The sequence below is a fragment of the Pezoporus wallicus genome, unplaced genomic scaffold, assembly GCF_028554395.1.
Source record: "Pezoporus wallicus isolate ANWC-B61680 ecotype Strahan unplaced genomic scaffold, APGP_CSIRO_Pwel_v1 contig_6275, whole genome shotgun sequence".
In the NCBI taxonomy this organism is placed as follows: domain Eukaryota; kingdom Metazoa; phylum Chordata; class Aves; order Psittaciformes; family Psittacidae; genus Pezoporus; species Pezoporus wallicus.
This window is the reverse complement of record NW_026636901.1, coordinates 1383085-1401280: the sequence shown is the minus strand read 5'-3', so window position 1 is coordinate 1401280 and position 18196 is coordinate 1383085. Positions and strand designations below refer to the sequence as shown.

Here is an 18196-nt window from a genome sequence, read left to right as displayed (position 1 = left end):
GTCCACTGTGTGACCAAACATTTCTAAATTTCCTAAGTTACTGTTGCTGGACCAGTCAACATGATTTTTTCTGAGACACAGAGCCACGAAAGAAAATTGTTGGAAGAGCCAGAACTTTCCCTTGGTGCCATCCTCAACTCGCTTGGACTAGTAAACGCTACCTAAGCACAACCAACATGACCATACTGACATGAGCTTGCAGGTCACTATCTTGGGGCAACAATACCGGTGACAGCAACCTGCACTGAGGCTCTTGACATTTTCTCTAGATCTCCAGGTGACTCCCACCTTACAATACTAAAAGATTGAACCACCTCCACAACCTCGAAACTACCTTCATGAGTATTCAGATATCATAGCCAGAAACATGAACAAGAACCTCAATAGACTGGTCAACCTTCAAAAAAACGTGTACTCCCTTGGCTGTTACAGTCAACAGCACACAATCAGAGACTATTTGCCTTGTTTTCAACAGACTGCCCTGCTTCTCCCTGGAGAAACTTGATTTTCTATCTCCCTGTGTTACTGTAAGTTCTGTGAACAGTTAGAAAAAAATTTCATGACTCCAAAGACCAAGGACTTAGTCCAACAAACACGTTATTAAGCTACAATATCAGGAGCCATTTCTACTAAACTGAACACTCATGAAACCTGGATTGTTTTTCTGGTGCACTAGACTTAAAAAAAAAACATAGAACAGAGTTCAGTTTACAAACGAAGTATTCCTTTCTCAGGAAAAAAATAACTTTCACAGAAAGTCACATTGAGAAGTTACTTCTTATTTCCAAGAGAATTCCAGCAGAGAAAAAGCAAAATATACTCTCAGGGTATGGCATAATATAACAGAAATTAACTGTAATGCATGCACTGAATTTTTCTACAATATCCTATGAGTAATCACTATTATGACTTTGGGAAACTTTTCAGCAAAGGCAACAAAAATAACCATGATCTGGGCGCTGCCACTTTTCTTTCGTCATTCCCTTCAAGAAGCACTGCTATGCATGTGAAATCCAAGTAGCATGAGCTCTGGTAGCCAGTCACTGATTTCAATTCACAACTTTAATGCTACCTAAATCCAGGAAGCCCAGATCTGAAGGCAGTTATTCTCCAGAAATGCAAAACTGCATACAGACTCCTATAGAAACCTAAACAGATGCACATAAAATGCCCTCCCTGCCTTTATCACTATTGAGAGTGCTATCTACTCCTTTGATATCTGAAAGATTGGCTTTTATCAAGACACTTTAAAAATCAGTCATTTAACAATAAAAGCCAATACACGATGGATATAAATCACACACTGTTGATTGGTATGAGTATATATATTCAAATAAAGCACTGAGAGCAACTGCACTACTATTTTTGCATTCATGTCTTCTTGAAAAACTGGAAAGCAGGAGTGTACCTGCATGTGTCCTTCATGTCTAAGTATTGCTATGCAATAATACTATAAGTAAATATGAGTATTAACTTCCAGCTGATGACTTATCAGTTACCATCATTTCCTTCCTTACAGAGAACTCATACAATATTCCCTTCAATGTTTCAATACCAATAAAAATAGGGTTTATCACAACATGCCTAACACAAGCTTCAATTAATTTGTTATGCAATTATAATGCATAAATTAATTCACAGCACACTTGTGAAATAAAAGATTAATATCCCAATTTACAGAAAGGAGACTGAGGAAACGATTAATTTAATACAGGAAATAAGGATTAGAGAATAGAAAGGAACTTAGCTCCAGTTCAAGACTCTGCTAAAAAGAGCACTGACCCTCTCAAGAACAGAAAATTTTTCCAGAATCTACTCTGAACAGAGATCTGTCAAACTTGGCATAAAAACGGAAATGAGGAAAGGTTAGAATAATTTGAGTATATGCAACTGAGGTATGACATTTGTTAGAATATCAGACTCACTAATCTCTGCCTTTACTATCATGAAACTGACTGAAATCAGAGCCTGAGTGTTGAGCTGCAACACTTTCACTCTACACAATACATATCCAGCCTAGCAGGGATGCATGCTTGTGAACAGCAACTATAATCACATAATTATCCTCTTTGGTTTTATCATCTATCATCAATTAGACCACTGAACCAAATCAAATAATCAAGCCTATAGAAAGTACTTTAAGAAAAGATACTTCTGAGAAGCAAACACATTAGAGGTTTAACACTGACAGCAAAGCCAACCCTTATTTTTGATTAAGTAACATCTATAGAGCATTTTAAGAACAAATAACAAATTACCATTATTATTGTTGAAAAAATCCTGAAGTAATTAAGGTTTGTGTATTCTGAGTTCATAATAGAATTCTAAACTGAACAGGCAAGACAGGTCTAGACAGTTTCATCTCTAATTCCCTTGTATGTATTTCTAATACTGGGTGAAGTAACTAGTTTAGAATGTTTTTACAAGCCATCTGCTTTACCATTGTGCAGACCATATCACCCCTGGCCCTAAGAAGAGCAAGTAAAAAAGGTCTTTTTCAGGTCAAGCACTGTAAATCAGGGAGTTCAGAAAACATTTGAACAAAGTAATGCAGCAAATGCAAAACTAACCTCCATCCCAACTGTGAAATTAAGATTAAAAGAAAAATAAATAAAACATGATGCTAAAGCTAGCTCCTGCGTGTCCACCATTCACTGAAACTGACAGAAGGTAAGGATATTTAAAAATACTTAATAAAATCTTCTTGTTGTTTTGTTTTCAATCTCTTTCTTTTTGGGGGAATTTATCTTACAATACTCTTTCCCTATCCCCTTTCCTCCCAACCTTGGCATAATTTTCACAAGGAAAAATTAGAGTTCATAAAGCAGTGCTGGTAAAGCCTGCTTGACACAGAAACTAACCAAGAAACTAACGTATTCTGATTCATTTCTTGAAGCTTTGCTACCCAATTTTGTTTGTGTATTTTAATATGAAAGCAGAAATACATTAATAATTATTAGCTTGACTGCACCACAAACTCTTCAACCACAGAAGTACCATATTTTTTGTAAAACCCAGCAGAAAAGACATGTTGTAAGAAATCTCACAGGATACACACAGTGAAAAACTATTAACATGAGGTTTTTTTTAATTTTGTTTCTTTAGTACCATTTGAGATAAAATAAAGTTTTTATTGAAGTAAAATGCAAAAGTAGAAGATGACAATTTCTTTTGTATGTTAAATACTTTTGTATGGGTGACCTCCAGGGATATGATCAGAGTGTACACTGCAAATATATACTATGTAAACGTGTCTCTGTTGTTGAGATTCTCCTCAATCTAGCTAGTTTTATTATTAATATCAGTTTGTATCAGTATGCAAACTTACATCAGAAATAATATTGCCATGTCAAACTTGAACAGTGATCTAAACGTTAATATTTTTAAATTAATACTTTTATGTAACAGCCAGTAACAGTAATATCAAGGGCAAGGTAGATAGCTACTGACATCCATGACAAAAATCACCTTGATATAATGATAAACATAGTACACAAGAGTTCTGCCTACGCAACTGAAAAATGTTTCAGATCAGTCAGGAAAGAAAATCTGAGCAGCCATTTTCAGGCTTATAAATACAATCTTTATAATCAGGTTTTATTCAAAATAATCAAAATTCTAGGAACTTCTGCTCTATCGAGGTCCTTTTTTTTTCTACCAACATTTTCATTTAGGCAATGCGGCATTAGACATACTTCAAGATAAGTTTATAAAAAGCATAAAAAAGTATCTCCTGCTCTCAAAAAGCTGAACGTGCTAAACTGGTTTTATAAATTTTTTGCCGTATTTTAAGTGAAAGGTGGGACAAAGTCCTAGCTCATAACTACCTAGGTTAAGTACAACAGAAAGCTCACACCTTGAATTCACCCAAAGGCTGCAATTTACTGATGCCATTGTTTCACCACACTGTTGTACAGACTAACAGCAAGGAATAATTGGATGCATAATCATGTAAGTCAGACTACAAACAGTTACTGCTTCTCCCAAAGTTAATTAAATCACTGAAAATTAAATTCTGCTCATACATAATACTGAGAAAATAACTGGCTCAAAATCATTGCTAAAGGACCATCTCTGTACGCAACAGGGCTGTTTACAAACTATGTTATTTCAGTTTTCTCTTACCTCCAGTGTTAAGTACACAGTGCTAATTGCTACTTTGATTTCTCCATCTGAAATCTTGAGATCTTTCAGCATAACATCCTCAATACTTACACCTGTTTGAGAAGAGAAAGGAATTTCAACACATACAAGTATCTACATCTGACAGATGCAGCAACACATATTAAAAACACGCTTAGACTAGACCTTAATATTGAGCCTTCTGTATTTTAGGACATTCTATGAGAAAATTAAAAACAACACGAATATTTCAATGGTTAATATTTCTAGAGGGTTTTTTTAAACAAGGATGAGATTTTAAGGATGGGGGGTGAGGGACTGGGGAGCAAAGGATGAAGAATTAAGTCTGCAATGAAGTTGCATGAAAACACATTTTTTGAAAGAACTGAATTCCAGTGATGATAAATGTGTAGACAGTCCATTGCTATGGTCTAATAGGAAATCACTAACATGAAACACTTCTGGAATGAGTAATATATTGAAAAATACATGTGGAATACTATGGCACTTATAAAATATTCAGAAGCAAAACACTTAAGATACTACGTAAAAACATAAAGTCATTCAACCTTTCTGACCTTCCTCGCAAACTGGAACCAACAGCAATGGGTTTCTCTCACGTACATCAAATGGCAAATGAACGAACTAGATGCTTATGTAGCGTAGAAACAGAAGTACATATTATCATCAGAAATAGCAGAGTGAAACTGGAATTGCTTCACTTTGCAACTAGACATGTTGATATGTTTATGTAGAATGTACTGAAAATCTTCATGATGGCGCTGTCTCTAACAGGAGTTATCTGACTAAAATGCTGTAAAGATGCCTCAAAAAAATATGTATCTGTGTATAGGAACATGATCCTATCATATGATCAGAAATACAGAGATGATAGCCAAATATGAGTATAAAGAAAGATGTAAGCCACTTACTTCAGTGTAGGATGGTAAATAAAATGTCCACAGACTTTTAAAGCTTAGAAGCATAACATTCAGATGTGTTTGCATGGTTGTTTTTTAAGAGGGAGTCAAATACCAACTTAAGCCAAGAAAGGAATCTTTTCTTGGAGTGGAGTCCAACACTGCATTCAATATAATGACAAGATGACCTGGTTCATGTACACATATTAATTATATTTATGCATCTGTCCTCTCAAAAATATTTATAGGCCACCTGTAGACTTTCTGGTTCAGATTCATGAGTTCAGAACAGATTCATGAGTTCAGGCCAACAAACTATTATTTCTGCATGAAACTGAGAAATTTCATGTTGAATTGCCATGATACTGACCAAAATAACAGGTATATATAAGGTAAAATATTCAGCAAAGGTCAGAGCCTTCAAATGACTCCAGAAACTCAAAAGCACCTTACTAATCCAAATGCTACATGAATATATGCAGAGCTAAATATGTACCTTATGATACACAGCAAACAGCAGCTTTGAGACAAAAAGAAATAGTGTATGACATTGCTCTCCTTATGTAGCACATGAAAATTACTGGCAACCAATGTCATGCAGACTGAAACCATTATATCTGTTGGTCCAAGTTTTGCATTGGATATTAAGGTAAACTTCATGGGCCAAGTACATGACAAACATTACTTAACCATCTTCACTTGCAACTGACAGAAATGAGTTCCCTAATTGAGTAATTTCATCTCTCCAATCCAGGCTGCATTCAGTTCACTTCTGAATTATGACTCCTTGACTAATGCCTGGAGGAACTTCAGTGAACTATGTGAAGGTGTATAGCCCTGAAATAATTTAGCTTTCAACCTCACTGAAAGAGCGAGCAAAGGAAGCAGCACGTCAAATTCTTTCTGTAACTACCAGCTAGGGCAGCCATATCAGGCTGACAGCCTAAATCCAGATGAGAAGATTCTGCAGATAGGTGCATTGAGAAAGGTAAAAAAAGACTGAGACTGCATGGACTCTGTGCATACCTGATATACCCAACAAATAAGTATCTTGGTAATTAAATTCTCACTCCTTCTTAAAAACTTCATAGCAAACGCCATTTAGCAAAGTAAAAAAATATAAGTTCATATTTTTGGGCTTTCAGAGCATCCCTTCAAAAGACTGCTATCAAAATTGAAGTTCAAACATTCCCACTTTTGGGCACTGAAAAAATGACAAGTGTTCAGCAATTTCTAGCAGAAGGAAATGAAAGTTCCCACTGCTTCATTCATCTTAGTCTGAAGTCACATTCACTTCACCAGTACACAGCCCTTGATAAACCTGAGAAGATTCAGAAGATACACTTCCACAGCACACAGACAATTGCAGCACAACTTCTACATATGGGCTGACACATTGTTTTATACCCCTATACTTCATCAACAGAAACTGTTGGTTAGAATACAACCGTAAAAGCAATGTATGAAATAAATCAATGTTCCCTTTATCTGTAAGGACAGCAAAAATTATTTAGGAGTTCAGTAGTTCCTCAACAGAAATCACAATACATGATTCAGAATGTAAGCCACTTAATTTAAAATTAAATATAATAAATGTAACTGTCAATGAAGATAGCATGCTGTAACTACTTTCACTAAACACAATGAGCCAATATATTCTGATACAGTTACATAACTAAATTTGTAAAAGGTCAGAAAAATGGAAGCAAGTTGCACTACCTTGTGGGTTAAACTGAGTCTCCTGGAGAACAGAGATAATTTCCTCTCGTGGGGGAAGATCTGGAAACTTCTCCTCTAGGACTGACAGTACTTTCTCCTGTTGCTCAGTAATTCTGTCAGCCTCCAAAGACATGCATTTGAAGAGAATGCTTCCTGAAACATTGAAAGACAAAAATCAATTACCTCTTTGTAAACAGCAAAATGGTACTACAGAAACAAGAATGTTCGTTGTATCGCCATCCAAGACTTTTCCTTTCTGGAGGTCGTTTCCACTGACAAGTTCACTGAATGAGATATTGAATGCTTTTCACACAGAAGCATCCTCCTAACATGAAGGCAGTTTCTAAAATCTGAACTGGGTGGCTTGTCAGAGCCTATGCTCCATATAACTGCCTGGTCCCAGTGCTGCTACAGTGTGCAATATGCTTCTGTATGTCTAGCAGAGCTCTGTGGCATGGCCACTAGTGAGCAGTGGGACACCAGGGCTTCTTCCTTGCTCCTCTCTCTAAGAATTAGGGAACAGTAAATCTACATTGCCAACCTTCCTTCTACAGACATGTCAATGAACCGCTACAATGGATATAAGGAAGAAATTCTTCACTATGAGGGTGGTGAGACACTGGAACAGGTTGCCCAGATATGTGCGAGATGCCCCATCCCTGGAAGTGTTCAAGGCCAGGCTGGACAGCGCTTTGAGTAACCTGATAGTGGGGTTCAACTAAATCATCTTGAAGTCATTGGCTATTTTGGTGTAACTGACCCTGGCTAATTCCTCATCAATGAACATACCAAAAAGCACAGCACACTCAGGCAGAGAAACCAAGATGCATTAGACTTTAAAATTTAAGAGAAACATAATCCAATGAATAACTTTACAATTGGTATGTTCTCACAATACACAGGTGAGTTTGATATCTTTTCAATCAACTATTTGTTGATTGCATATATTCCATCCTGGATGTGAAACATTCCTGATGGTTCAAAGTTTAAAGTCACTCTTTCATTCCCTGGAGATTGGGATCCCATTTATTAATATACCCGAAGACAGCCTTTGCTTCCATTTACTCACACTGAATTAAGGATAAAATCTCATACTTCAGCACTGAAATTATTTATTACTCTGCTGTGCACAGGGATTTCAAACAAGTCTATGACTGCATTGTATCACGCAAGGTCAATGAGCAAATCAGTACAATAGTATAAGGTAGTTATTGTAAGCCAAAGTTTTTAGGCTTTAGCACAGAGCCAAGAGAGGAAAAGAAAAACTTGCACACAGCCATCCTCAATCTCACTAAACTGACTAGGACCCAAACATCTTGTATGTGTCCATTTTTCTCCTGCAATGTCATAACAAAAACAAAATAATAAAAAGCATTTATTCAGAATTCACAAGGCACTTGCAACACAAAGCAGTTTTGTGGTGCTAAGTACACACTTCCTTATTAGACAAATTCTGTGTGGGCTAAATAATAAGCAATGCTTAAAGCTGTTCCCCACAAGATACTCATTTCTGGAAATTCACATACAGAAAATTCTATTCCATGTTCTGTTTCCATTGCAGATACTGTAACTGCCAATAATTTTTTAAATTCACAGCACCTCTTTATGTCATTCTTATGATGACTCTAAGACAATATTCCTGCCCTATTTGATAGTACTAAAAATATTAAAGAGATAAAGACTGCCTGAAAATCATGTATACTTAGACTGACATATGTAAATTCAGGTACACAAAACATGGCTCCACAAGCCTACAGTTAAATAAATGATATATAAACACCCAAGATACCTATATGTATTAGCAAAGCCATTTTTCAGTCCCTTTTCGATGAAGCAAGTTTCTCAATCAACAGTCTTCAGGATAGATTATCTAGCAATATTCCTTCATTGTTCCAACCTCTAACAAGACTAACAGTGCCTCTGCTACATATTCTTGCCCATACCTTGTTAAGGTCTGTGACCAAAATGAGTTCAGAGGCCCACATCACACTCCCAGTCAGCACAGAGCTGCACCTGGATAAATGGCAGCTCAGCAACCAGGTTGCATTAATTATTGTAGCAACAGCAATCTGCTTTTTCAGCAGTTGTTTTTTCTTCCCTCTAGGAGCAGACAGGGGAATTGCTCATACACACACAAAGGAAATGGAGACTGCAGCAAAAAGTATGGGAGCTACAATGCATGCTCGAATTCATCATACAATTATCTACTGAAGGGAGGCTGTTGCATATCCCATTCAGCCTTACAGCAGCATTAGGATGAGCTAAGCAGTCTGTCCACCTGCACGGGCTCTCAGACACACAACGTACCAAACTTTTACCACAGCTCTGTGAGCCTCAGTGGGGAAAGTATTTGGAGAAGACCAAGAAGAGAAAATCTTAACAAAAACATGCTAGGAAATACAGTAAAACAAGAGGCGTGAGTTTTATACCAAATCAAGCTCATCAGTTTTGAAGACAATGTGATGTGAACTTTGTTGTCTAATTACACAGAAATAACTCCTATGTAGGAGGTTTTCTACAGCCAAGCAAAAGGGTATTGGAAGGCAAGACAGGAAAGGAGTTGAATGAAGAGAGGAAGTGTCTTATCTTTCTCCAGTTACAGGAAACAGGATAAGTGACAGCACGTAGCTGTGGTTAAACTAAAACATGTTCTAGCAGCCAGGTCAGTACCTGGCTGTGATTTTTACAAATGCCTAAACTACAACAGTTATGCAGCACCACAAAATCATCATAAGTATCTGTCTGCTAAAATATTACATAGATTTCTTTCACACCAAAGCAGTTCTATTAAAGTCTTGCAGCAGCAACATTGCTCATGCCAATGAAACTAGCTTAATTATCCTAAACACATGGATTGGTGGAAGGAACCTTTCACATTATTTATCTGTTACCCAATCAAAAGGGCTAGAAAGATCACCTACAATATACTGTGGCAACCTACCATGCACTTCTACAGATAGCAGGGTGCATTTGTCTCTTACTTTCATATGTGTGACAAATTCTGGGTTTCTTCAATGGTAAGGCTGTCTTAGATTTGATCTCACTTTTGGCAGGACATAGACATTACTGTAAAGCTGTAAAATCAGAATGTGTTTAGACATGCACTATACAGCAGCATCTAACTGGAGGCCTTTACTTTTCATTGCTCTGTTAGCTTCAGGATCAGTTCTTTTTCATATTTTGATCCAAAGCAAACTTTAAAATTTGGAATTTACCACTTAATACAAGAATGGAATGCAGTCAGCCTGAAATAATGCCTCATCATGGGCAGATATCTTAGAAAGGTTTCTAAAAGGTAGTTTTTCCCACTCGCTTGCAATTGATAACTTTTCTACTAGGACAAAAGCAAGAAAAAGATCCTTCTCAAGTTAATAGGGTGTTGGCAAGCCATAACATCAACATTTATTTTTCCTTCATTCTTTAATACTCTGCTCATCAGCAGGAAAGAAAGGCATGTATGCCTTCTCTCCAAGCACCCTCAGCATCCCTGTGAGGGTTAAGATTCCAGGTACTTTAGAAAAACACCTTACTCAAGATACTTTTGCTTGGCCAAAGGTCAGCAGTCTACTCAGTCATGTGTTCCCTTGTAAGTATTTGCTCTAAAACAGTTACATGGGCTCAGAAATCTCCTGCAGATTTCACTGAGTGCTGGTGCAACTCCCCGAGGCTTTCTGAAAGCATAATGGAGGTTGCTCTATCTGCTGACTAGCACAGAAAAAAGAAACATACAATAAGTAGTACAAGATTCAGTATTATTTCTTGCGTATATCACACTACATTACAGATAATTCTTTTTTTTTTCTTAAGGAAAGGTCACTAGAAAATAGGCTAGGGCTCTTACAAAGAAAAAAAAAGTGTGTTTTATTCTGTTTTGCACAGCATTTGGAAGTGGGGCATTAGTTTTGCCAAAAGCAATTGCTGTGCATTAATATTAAACATGATCTAATGAAGGCAGAAGTCGTTTTGGGAAAACATTAAGAACAGCAAAAGCATCTCCTGAATTACAAGTTTCTGGCTGCGAGAAACAGTACAATGAAAATATAGGGATTTCTCCTGCCAAGGCTTTACTACATGACCTGCAAATATAAGAAAAGGGAAAAGGGGAAAACCAACAATACCTTTTGGAAATTATACTTCAACACTTTCCACCCCCCAAACCCAAACTGTAACAAACCAAAACCAAAACTGTACAACAGACCCAAGCAAGCAGTCTTCATTGTAATTAACAGGAAAGCCACAAAGCCGGTATAAAATGTAATCTGGGGGTGGAAGGGGAAGCAGTGCCTCCAAGAAAACTGCTTTCGTATATAAAAACAAAAGATCAGTCCAAATAAGTGCAGTGTTTGGTGCAGCTGTAAATGATCCTTTCTGTCTGGCATATATATTAAGAACACATTAATTAAGGAACATGCGAATCATTTGATTGATGTGCAAGATAGAGAAAAGGAAAAAAAGGGCATAACTCCTGAAGTGCTTAAAAGGGCATTTCTTAACATTCGTCTGTGCGGCGTGAATAACAAACAAATCTTCTCTACTGAAAGTCAGACTGCCCTACCAGAGCACGAAAAGACCTCAGCTACACACCCCATAAACTGCAAAAGCAGATTCACATAAAAAAAAAACAAACAAAAAAAAAACAACAACAAAAAAAAACATTGCTGGTGCTCTTGTTGTAAATCTGTCTCTATTTACATGTTGCAGACTGCACCTTGTGGCATCCTTCAAGGCCTTATACAAATAAGCATAAGGAGGCATTTCTGAGAGCGCACTGACACAAGGTACCTGACAGTGAGTGCCTGGAATCACATCCTTGCCAGCTGGCTGCAACAGAAAATGTAATGATTCAGCAGTTTAATGGATCTTGAGTTTGGCAACAGTCCCCTTGTAAACATCTCTGGGGAAATAAAATAATACAGGCCCAAGACTCTGGCAGGTTCTGTAATTGTTTGCTGCTGGCACAAATCCAGGGACAGCACAAGTTCTAACTTCAGGCAAATATGGTTATACAATACTCTGACTCTTCAAGCAAGCTCTATTCAAAGCCCAAGGGTAGCATTAACTTACAGAATGTCTGATGGGGAGACAAAGATACCAGAAAAGCATTCAGCTGAAAAAAGGTCCTTAATTATTAAACTGCCTAAATCAATAATGCTCACTTTCACAGGAAAAGTCTTTTAACTTTTTTTTTTTTTGAACATAGAAGAGCAGAGGAAGTTTGTTCAAAGTTGAAATATGGCAGGTTATAAACATCTGCCTTTGTTATTAAAATAAAAAAAAATGTTAACAGACTGTGAGAAAAAATAAGTTTGAAAAAGAGTGAACAAGAGGCAACAAATTAAGCTGTCACAGCCACTATGCAATAATTATTAAAACATGAGATATCCATATTATCTTTCAAGTCTTATAGCAAAGCACTCACTGGAAAGCCAGAAATGACAGACAAGTTACCAGCTCAGAAACTCAGATGTTAGGATCTCTCAGCTCCTTTATGAAAATAAAATAATAATTCTTTGACTTCCACTTCAGCCTTCTATGGTTCTTTGGCCCAAAATTTATACATGCTAACAATATGCAGATTTACACTTGAACAATAAAAGTGGGAAAAACCCAGTAGGACTTTTTCACTGGTTCTACACTGTAGAGTGCCACCACAGAGAGGGTCCATTCTGCAAGCCTCCATACACACATTCACTGGTAATGAGAACAAAGCAGCCACCCCTCCTTTCAGAGCATGATATGTGGACATGATATGCGGTCCTTTTATTTTCTATGCTCACACTGAGATGAATTTCAAAAGCTGTAGTTTATGGGCAAGGCATTTGAAAAAAAAGCCATAATATGTGCAGAGAAGCACAAAAGCTAGACTCCATGGAATGACAGAATCAGCCAGGTTGGAAAAGACCTTTAGGATCAAGTCCAACCACTACCCCAGCACTGCCAAATCCATCACTAGACCACTAAGGGCCTTATGGTTTTTGAACACTTCCAGGGATGCTAATTCCACCACTTCCATGGAAATCCTGACTTGGTAGGTTGTGTTTGATCTTTTATTTTCAGACTGCTATAGTCTGATCTGCCGTTTAAATGCATTTATATATAAGATTTTTATTTTATCTTATTGAAACCAGTAATGGGATTCACTGACTTTTCTGAATTCGCAACAGAAGGAACAAAAACCTTTTCTAATTTAAGAGACCCACAACAGGACTCACTGTATGCCTTAGCTTTCTATATATACAAACTGCATGGCTGGGAGAAGTAGAAAGCCATCACAAGTGCAGCTGTGTTTTGTTGTTTAGGCTTTGTCAATCACTTCTCACACAATGCAAGAGAAGGTACACAGGCACTCCTATACCCAGGAAGTTCCTCAGATATGTGCTACCAAACACCTTAATTTAAATGAAATTAATTTTTTTTTTAAAAAAGCTACTATCTCCCTCAAAACTGGAAGTGCTATCTCTTTTATGCAAGCACTTCCAATATTTCTCTAGTAAAAACAATTTAATTGAATTTGGATTACAAACTGGACAGCAAAAACGTGCAGACATTTACACCCACGTGTAACAGTTGAACATATTCTTGTTCATTATTCAGAGCACTGCCTCCTGACTCTTCCCACCACCAAACATCCTTTTTTGGTTCTGCCTCCAAAATCAATTATTATGCTTGGTCATTTGCCTAGATTCCTGGATAGCTACTCAACAGAAATTTGCAGCTTACAATAATATTTCATGGCAGGTTTACTAGGGCTTATTAGCATGGAAAGATACTAAAAGAGCAGGCCAAATACTGCGTTAATGTTAATGGTTCTTCTATGGAAACACAAAAAAAATACCATTTTACATTTCTCCTAACATGTTCATTATTTAGTTATTACGTTGACGAGTACAACGACAAGCCAAGACTCCAATAGCTTCTGAAATCTTAATGCAGACAAGTTTTCATAATCTTCATTAAACATGCCCATATTAATTTCCTAAAAGGGCATTTAATAGTTGCATGTCAATTAAAACCCAAAATTTTCAAAATTCATGAAACACTATTAAAATTCAGTAAATAACTTGAAAGCAGCAAAGCGTTCTTTTCAACCCCAGTTTTGTTTCCAACTGAAGAGTTCTGCTCCAGCAAAGAAACTGAGGAAACTAATACAAATGATGAACTATGAAGACAGAAATGAAAATACTTCTGACAGCTGAAGCCCCCTCCTGTATTCTACCAGGCATACAATACAAAAGAAAAGGAGAGCACAATGAAGATTTAGTTGAAGCATTTTTGAACAATAAAAGTTTCACATCATGCCATTAAGATATCATGCTACCACCATCAGGAGAAGCTTTAATGTGTAAATATTAGACTCCAATCCATATTGTTGTCCACAGTGCCCCTGGAATCTTTGAACTGCACAGCTTTTCCAGCTACCCAGCTGGTGTGTCGACAGCTCCATTTAATATTCTTGTCAAGTGATACAGCAAAGACCTCTCATGCCTATTTTTAAATGCACATTTTTAATATTCAATATAATGTTACTCTTTAACAAACTCTTTACTCCCTGCTTCTTTTATGAAGCTTCCTGTGGTCTTTAAAGGGATTGTTAACCAAAGAATGGATCACACTCTTTCTGCATGAGCAGATTCAGAAACACTCCATTAAACCTTTCAGTATTTAATATAAAGAGTAATCTCTTACCTCTGAGGAGATACGCCAGTTGCTGAGTGATTAACTCTGGTGCCTCTTGAAGAATCTCTTTTACTACTACTGAGGAAGAAGATGCTTGTAACTCCAGGCTGCCATCACATTGCTCATCTGGATTGATGACTTTGACAACAGCTGATTCCAAACTTTTATCCTCACTATCAAGCAAATTTAAAAGTTATATATATTTTTTTTCTTTCTAGCTGCTTGACAATCACTAAAAAAGTGCAATTTTTTTTTTTTTTTTAATTCTGGACTATAACACTATTGTTATTGGTACTTGAAGTCTGCTATAAAGCCAAAGAACATCATAATGAAGTCCTAAAACTGTAATTTTTTAAATGAAGTGTTCACAAAGATTTTATTACTTGATAAATCACTAAGACATAAATATTTATATTTCCATTACAAAAATATTTAGAAATTAATAATTTGGAAAAAAAAATCTACATGTACTAAAATTATCACTCTTTATATAGGGGAGATTTGGAATTTTCTCCATTGAATATTTTGAAGACTTACAAAAAGTCTTTGCATTTTATGTTTCTGCTTATAACAGCAATAACAAAGCCAACTATATTTAATAATGTAAAACATTAGTCATAATTATTTAGAAGGCAGAAATACAGGAAGGGACAGCAATAAAACAAAAACTAAGCTTATGGATGATTTTTACTCTCAAAAAGCGAAGGATGTACTGATCTGACTGCAGTTAAAGAATCAATAGCTATGAGATTTATGCATATTTCTCATTTTAGATTTTCCCTGCTCTTATTCTAATCTACAAACCCCTCAGTAAGATGGTGCCATAGCACAACACGATGTTACTTATCTCAATTTAAGTTCTAAAGAGAGCTGGAAGTAAACAACATTCTTCACCCTGGGCAAAATGGGCAGACCATTATAAAGAAGCTCTCTATAAAAGATTCACTACAGGCTTCTAAATATTCCCTCTTAAGGATGGATATATGGACTATGGTATTCCACAGAGCAACTGTGAGCCTCTGGCACATTTTGAGAAAAATGATGAAGTTTGTGAGGACTGCAGTTATCCAGCAGCCATCTTAACAGCACATATGCAGATGTACTGGCTGTCTCCAAATCAATGTGAGAATCCTAATGCCTTTAGTGAAAGCTAACTAAGAAGCAGCAAGAAATCCAATCTTTTATTTACTGGTCAGAGAAAACTTCCAGATAATTTAAACTAAATTAAAATATCTAATCTAACCTGTGTGAAAAAACAAGGTCCTTAAAAAATTGAGTTTCTATTAAAAATGATGGAAAGACGACTATTAAGTTTGTTACATTTACTGGAGACATAAGGGGAGAGAAAATGTATTTTAGCTTGCTTTTTAACCTTTTTGTCTGTGTTAGCATAGTAATACCAATATTACCGGAGAAAAGATGTACACCACAATTTTTAAAACAGCTCAAACCCACATAAGCCATCTTGTTGTACATACAATGCAATACCTTGTCAGCATGTTGCTGTTTACAAGTGTTAAAGACAATTTCCCTTCAGCATTCAGCTGGTGCAAATTGATTTCATCTCGGAAGATATGGAACGACTCCGGGATATTCAGCTCCTCCAGTATGAATCTTGTCTCTGAGAAGTAGCTAAAATCTCTTCTTGGTATGTTCAACACGGGTAAGCAAAGAACATCAGGAGGACTGACCTGTAACATAAGCATGTGTTTGTCATTGTTGCATAAATGAGACCTGTTTTTTATTAGGAAGATGTTTTAACAGTGTGAGTAATTAAACACAGTCTGAATTTTCTGTTTGGTTTTCCCCCACTTAATTTTTTAAAAAATGGGTTGGCTTTGGATTTTTTTTCTTGTTCTTCTGTCTCTGTTTGCCTCCTACGGAATCACTGGGAAATCAGAAATAAGAAAAAATTATGTACAGGGGTGATTAGTGACTGCTACTTAATATGTCACCTAATATCCACTCATTAATTTTTGTATGGAAAGAAATGTAAATTGTTTCTATTTAAAAACCTTACCACTGCTTATAACAAAACCACTCCAGATTATTTTTTTTACAGTATGTTTTAATTGACTTAACAATAAGGTGTCTGTAACAACCTGGAAAAAATAAGACCACTCAGTCCATTTTTTCCATTACCTTGTCTAAAAAGTAGGCATAGGCCAGAGTAGAAATGAGCGAATCCAAATCACAGGATTTATTTCCAAGAACAACATGGACTTTCTCCAGGCATTTGCTCTTGTTCTGTAACACATTAGAAGACAATTGCAGTGAGCGACAGTGATGAGAAAAAACAAAGCCCAGTCACCAAGACACTTCAAAAGATAAGTATCAGGCATTGTCCTCAGTTGTAGCACTTTTTACCATCAGCTGAAGAAATGCACTCTGCTGTGGGATCAGGCACAATTCCATGGCTTCATACCTCCCAAGAAGCCAAGAGATCTGGTTTTCCTAAGAGACCCCAGTTTAGCATCCAGTTGAGATCTAAAGGGACAGAAGTCCCTTCAGCAGTAAAATAACAAATAAGCAGCTTCGTGTATATATAGTAAAAGCTTTTGAAAAAAATCTCACAAATCTAATAAGAAAAGCAGTCCCAAAGAGCATGGAATTACACACAGCAAACTATATGCAGCAAGTTGTAATTTTAATTTTCCCTTTTTAATTTGCTTGGCTGAAATGAATACCTACACAAAGTAAATGGCTTCCACCCTGACTCTTCAGAAGCTGAACACACTCCATGAAACACTGAGAGCTTTGAGATGTTCTCACAAGCAAAGGGAACCAAGTCTGTTCTACATTTAATAAAATTAGGAACCTTCCAAACACAAGGAAGACCAACTCTGTGAAAGCAAAACATTGCAGGGAAATGTCAACTTTCTTCATAACTGTACACAGAAATGTAAGGTGATGATTTTCACTTATGCACATCATTAATGTCAAGATAGCTGCATGGAAATTTTCCATTTTATTTTATCTTAATGAGCTAAGCTTCTTCTGAAGAAATATATCTGACTGATGCTAAGGTAGATGTTTCAAAACCAAATATATGAAGTTAAACGTTGTTGTTGTCATATACAACATATTTTCCTCTTTCCAGTATATTTTTGTTACGTTGTTCTTCTGCAGCACACATTTCTGATTGATTTGCCGCCCTAAAGAATGAAAATAAAGTTCACAAGCCTTTTTAGTATTATTCAGTTTACAGAGATCTTTTTCTTTAGGTTCATCACAACCCAATTCAACCCTGAAAAAGAAGGAAACTGAATGAACTGACAAAATCTACAAAGTCACCCACTTCTAGGATTAAGTAAGAAATTTTTGTCTTGTTTTTAGAATTCATTCTCTCAAGCACTAAAATCTGCACACTTGTTTATACAACACACATAAGCTGTACTTGTTACATAGGTATACTGCAGTTCTAAAATCTGTAGAAAATCATTTGGAAAGAGAGCTACCAAAGATGGAAATCACTCTGCATTAACAGCTGTCTAAAAGGAAAAGAAGAATTCAGATTTCTAAAACACAAGCAAACACCCCAACATCTTTCACTCATTTACATGTGCCACCATTGCTCCCTCTTTATTGGCTCTTCAGGAATGTGGACAGAAAAATTACACAAAAATCGAAGAATTAAAAGGCTGAAAGTTTCTGAACCCTACACTTGACTTCTGAAGAAATGAGAAAAGCATGGCTATAACGAGCAGAACAGAAAGAGAACACAGCAGAGAAAGAAAGCTCTGGAGAACATCTCTTTG

The 18196-nt window shown here is 36.4% G+C and overlaps 1 protein-coding gene across 6 annotated transcripts in view; it reads right to left on the bottom strand.

The window, feature by feature from the left end:
* Nucleotides 1–18196, bottom strand: part of PRUNE2 (prune homolog 2 with BCH domain) — a 144248-nt gene that overhangs the window by 97422 nt on the left and 28630 nt on the right. For all 6 annotated transcript variants that reach the window (XM_057402138.1, XM_057402136.1, XM_057402140.1 and 3 more), the window contains exons 2-6: nucleotides 16581–16685; nucleotides 15927–16129; nucleotides 14448–14611; nucleotides 6762–6914; nucleotides 4126–4217 (exon numbers count right to left, since the gene is read on the bottom strand). In XM_057402138.1, the coding sequence (XP_057258121.1) occupies nucleotides 4126–4217; nucleotides 6762–6914; nucleotides 14448–14611; nucleotides 15927–16129; nucleotides 16581–16685 (717 nt within the window). The remainder of the gene's footprint in view (nucleotides 1–4125; nucleotides 4218–6761; nucleotides 6915–14447; nucleotides 14612–15926; nucleotides 16130–16580; nucleotides 16686–18196) is intronic.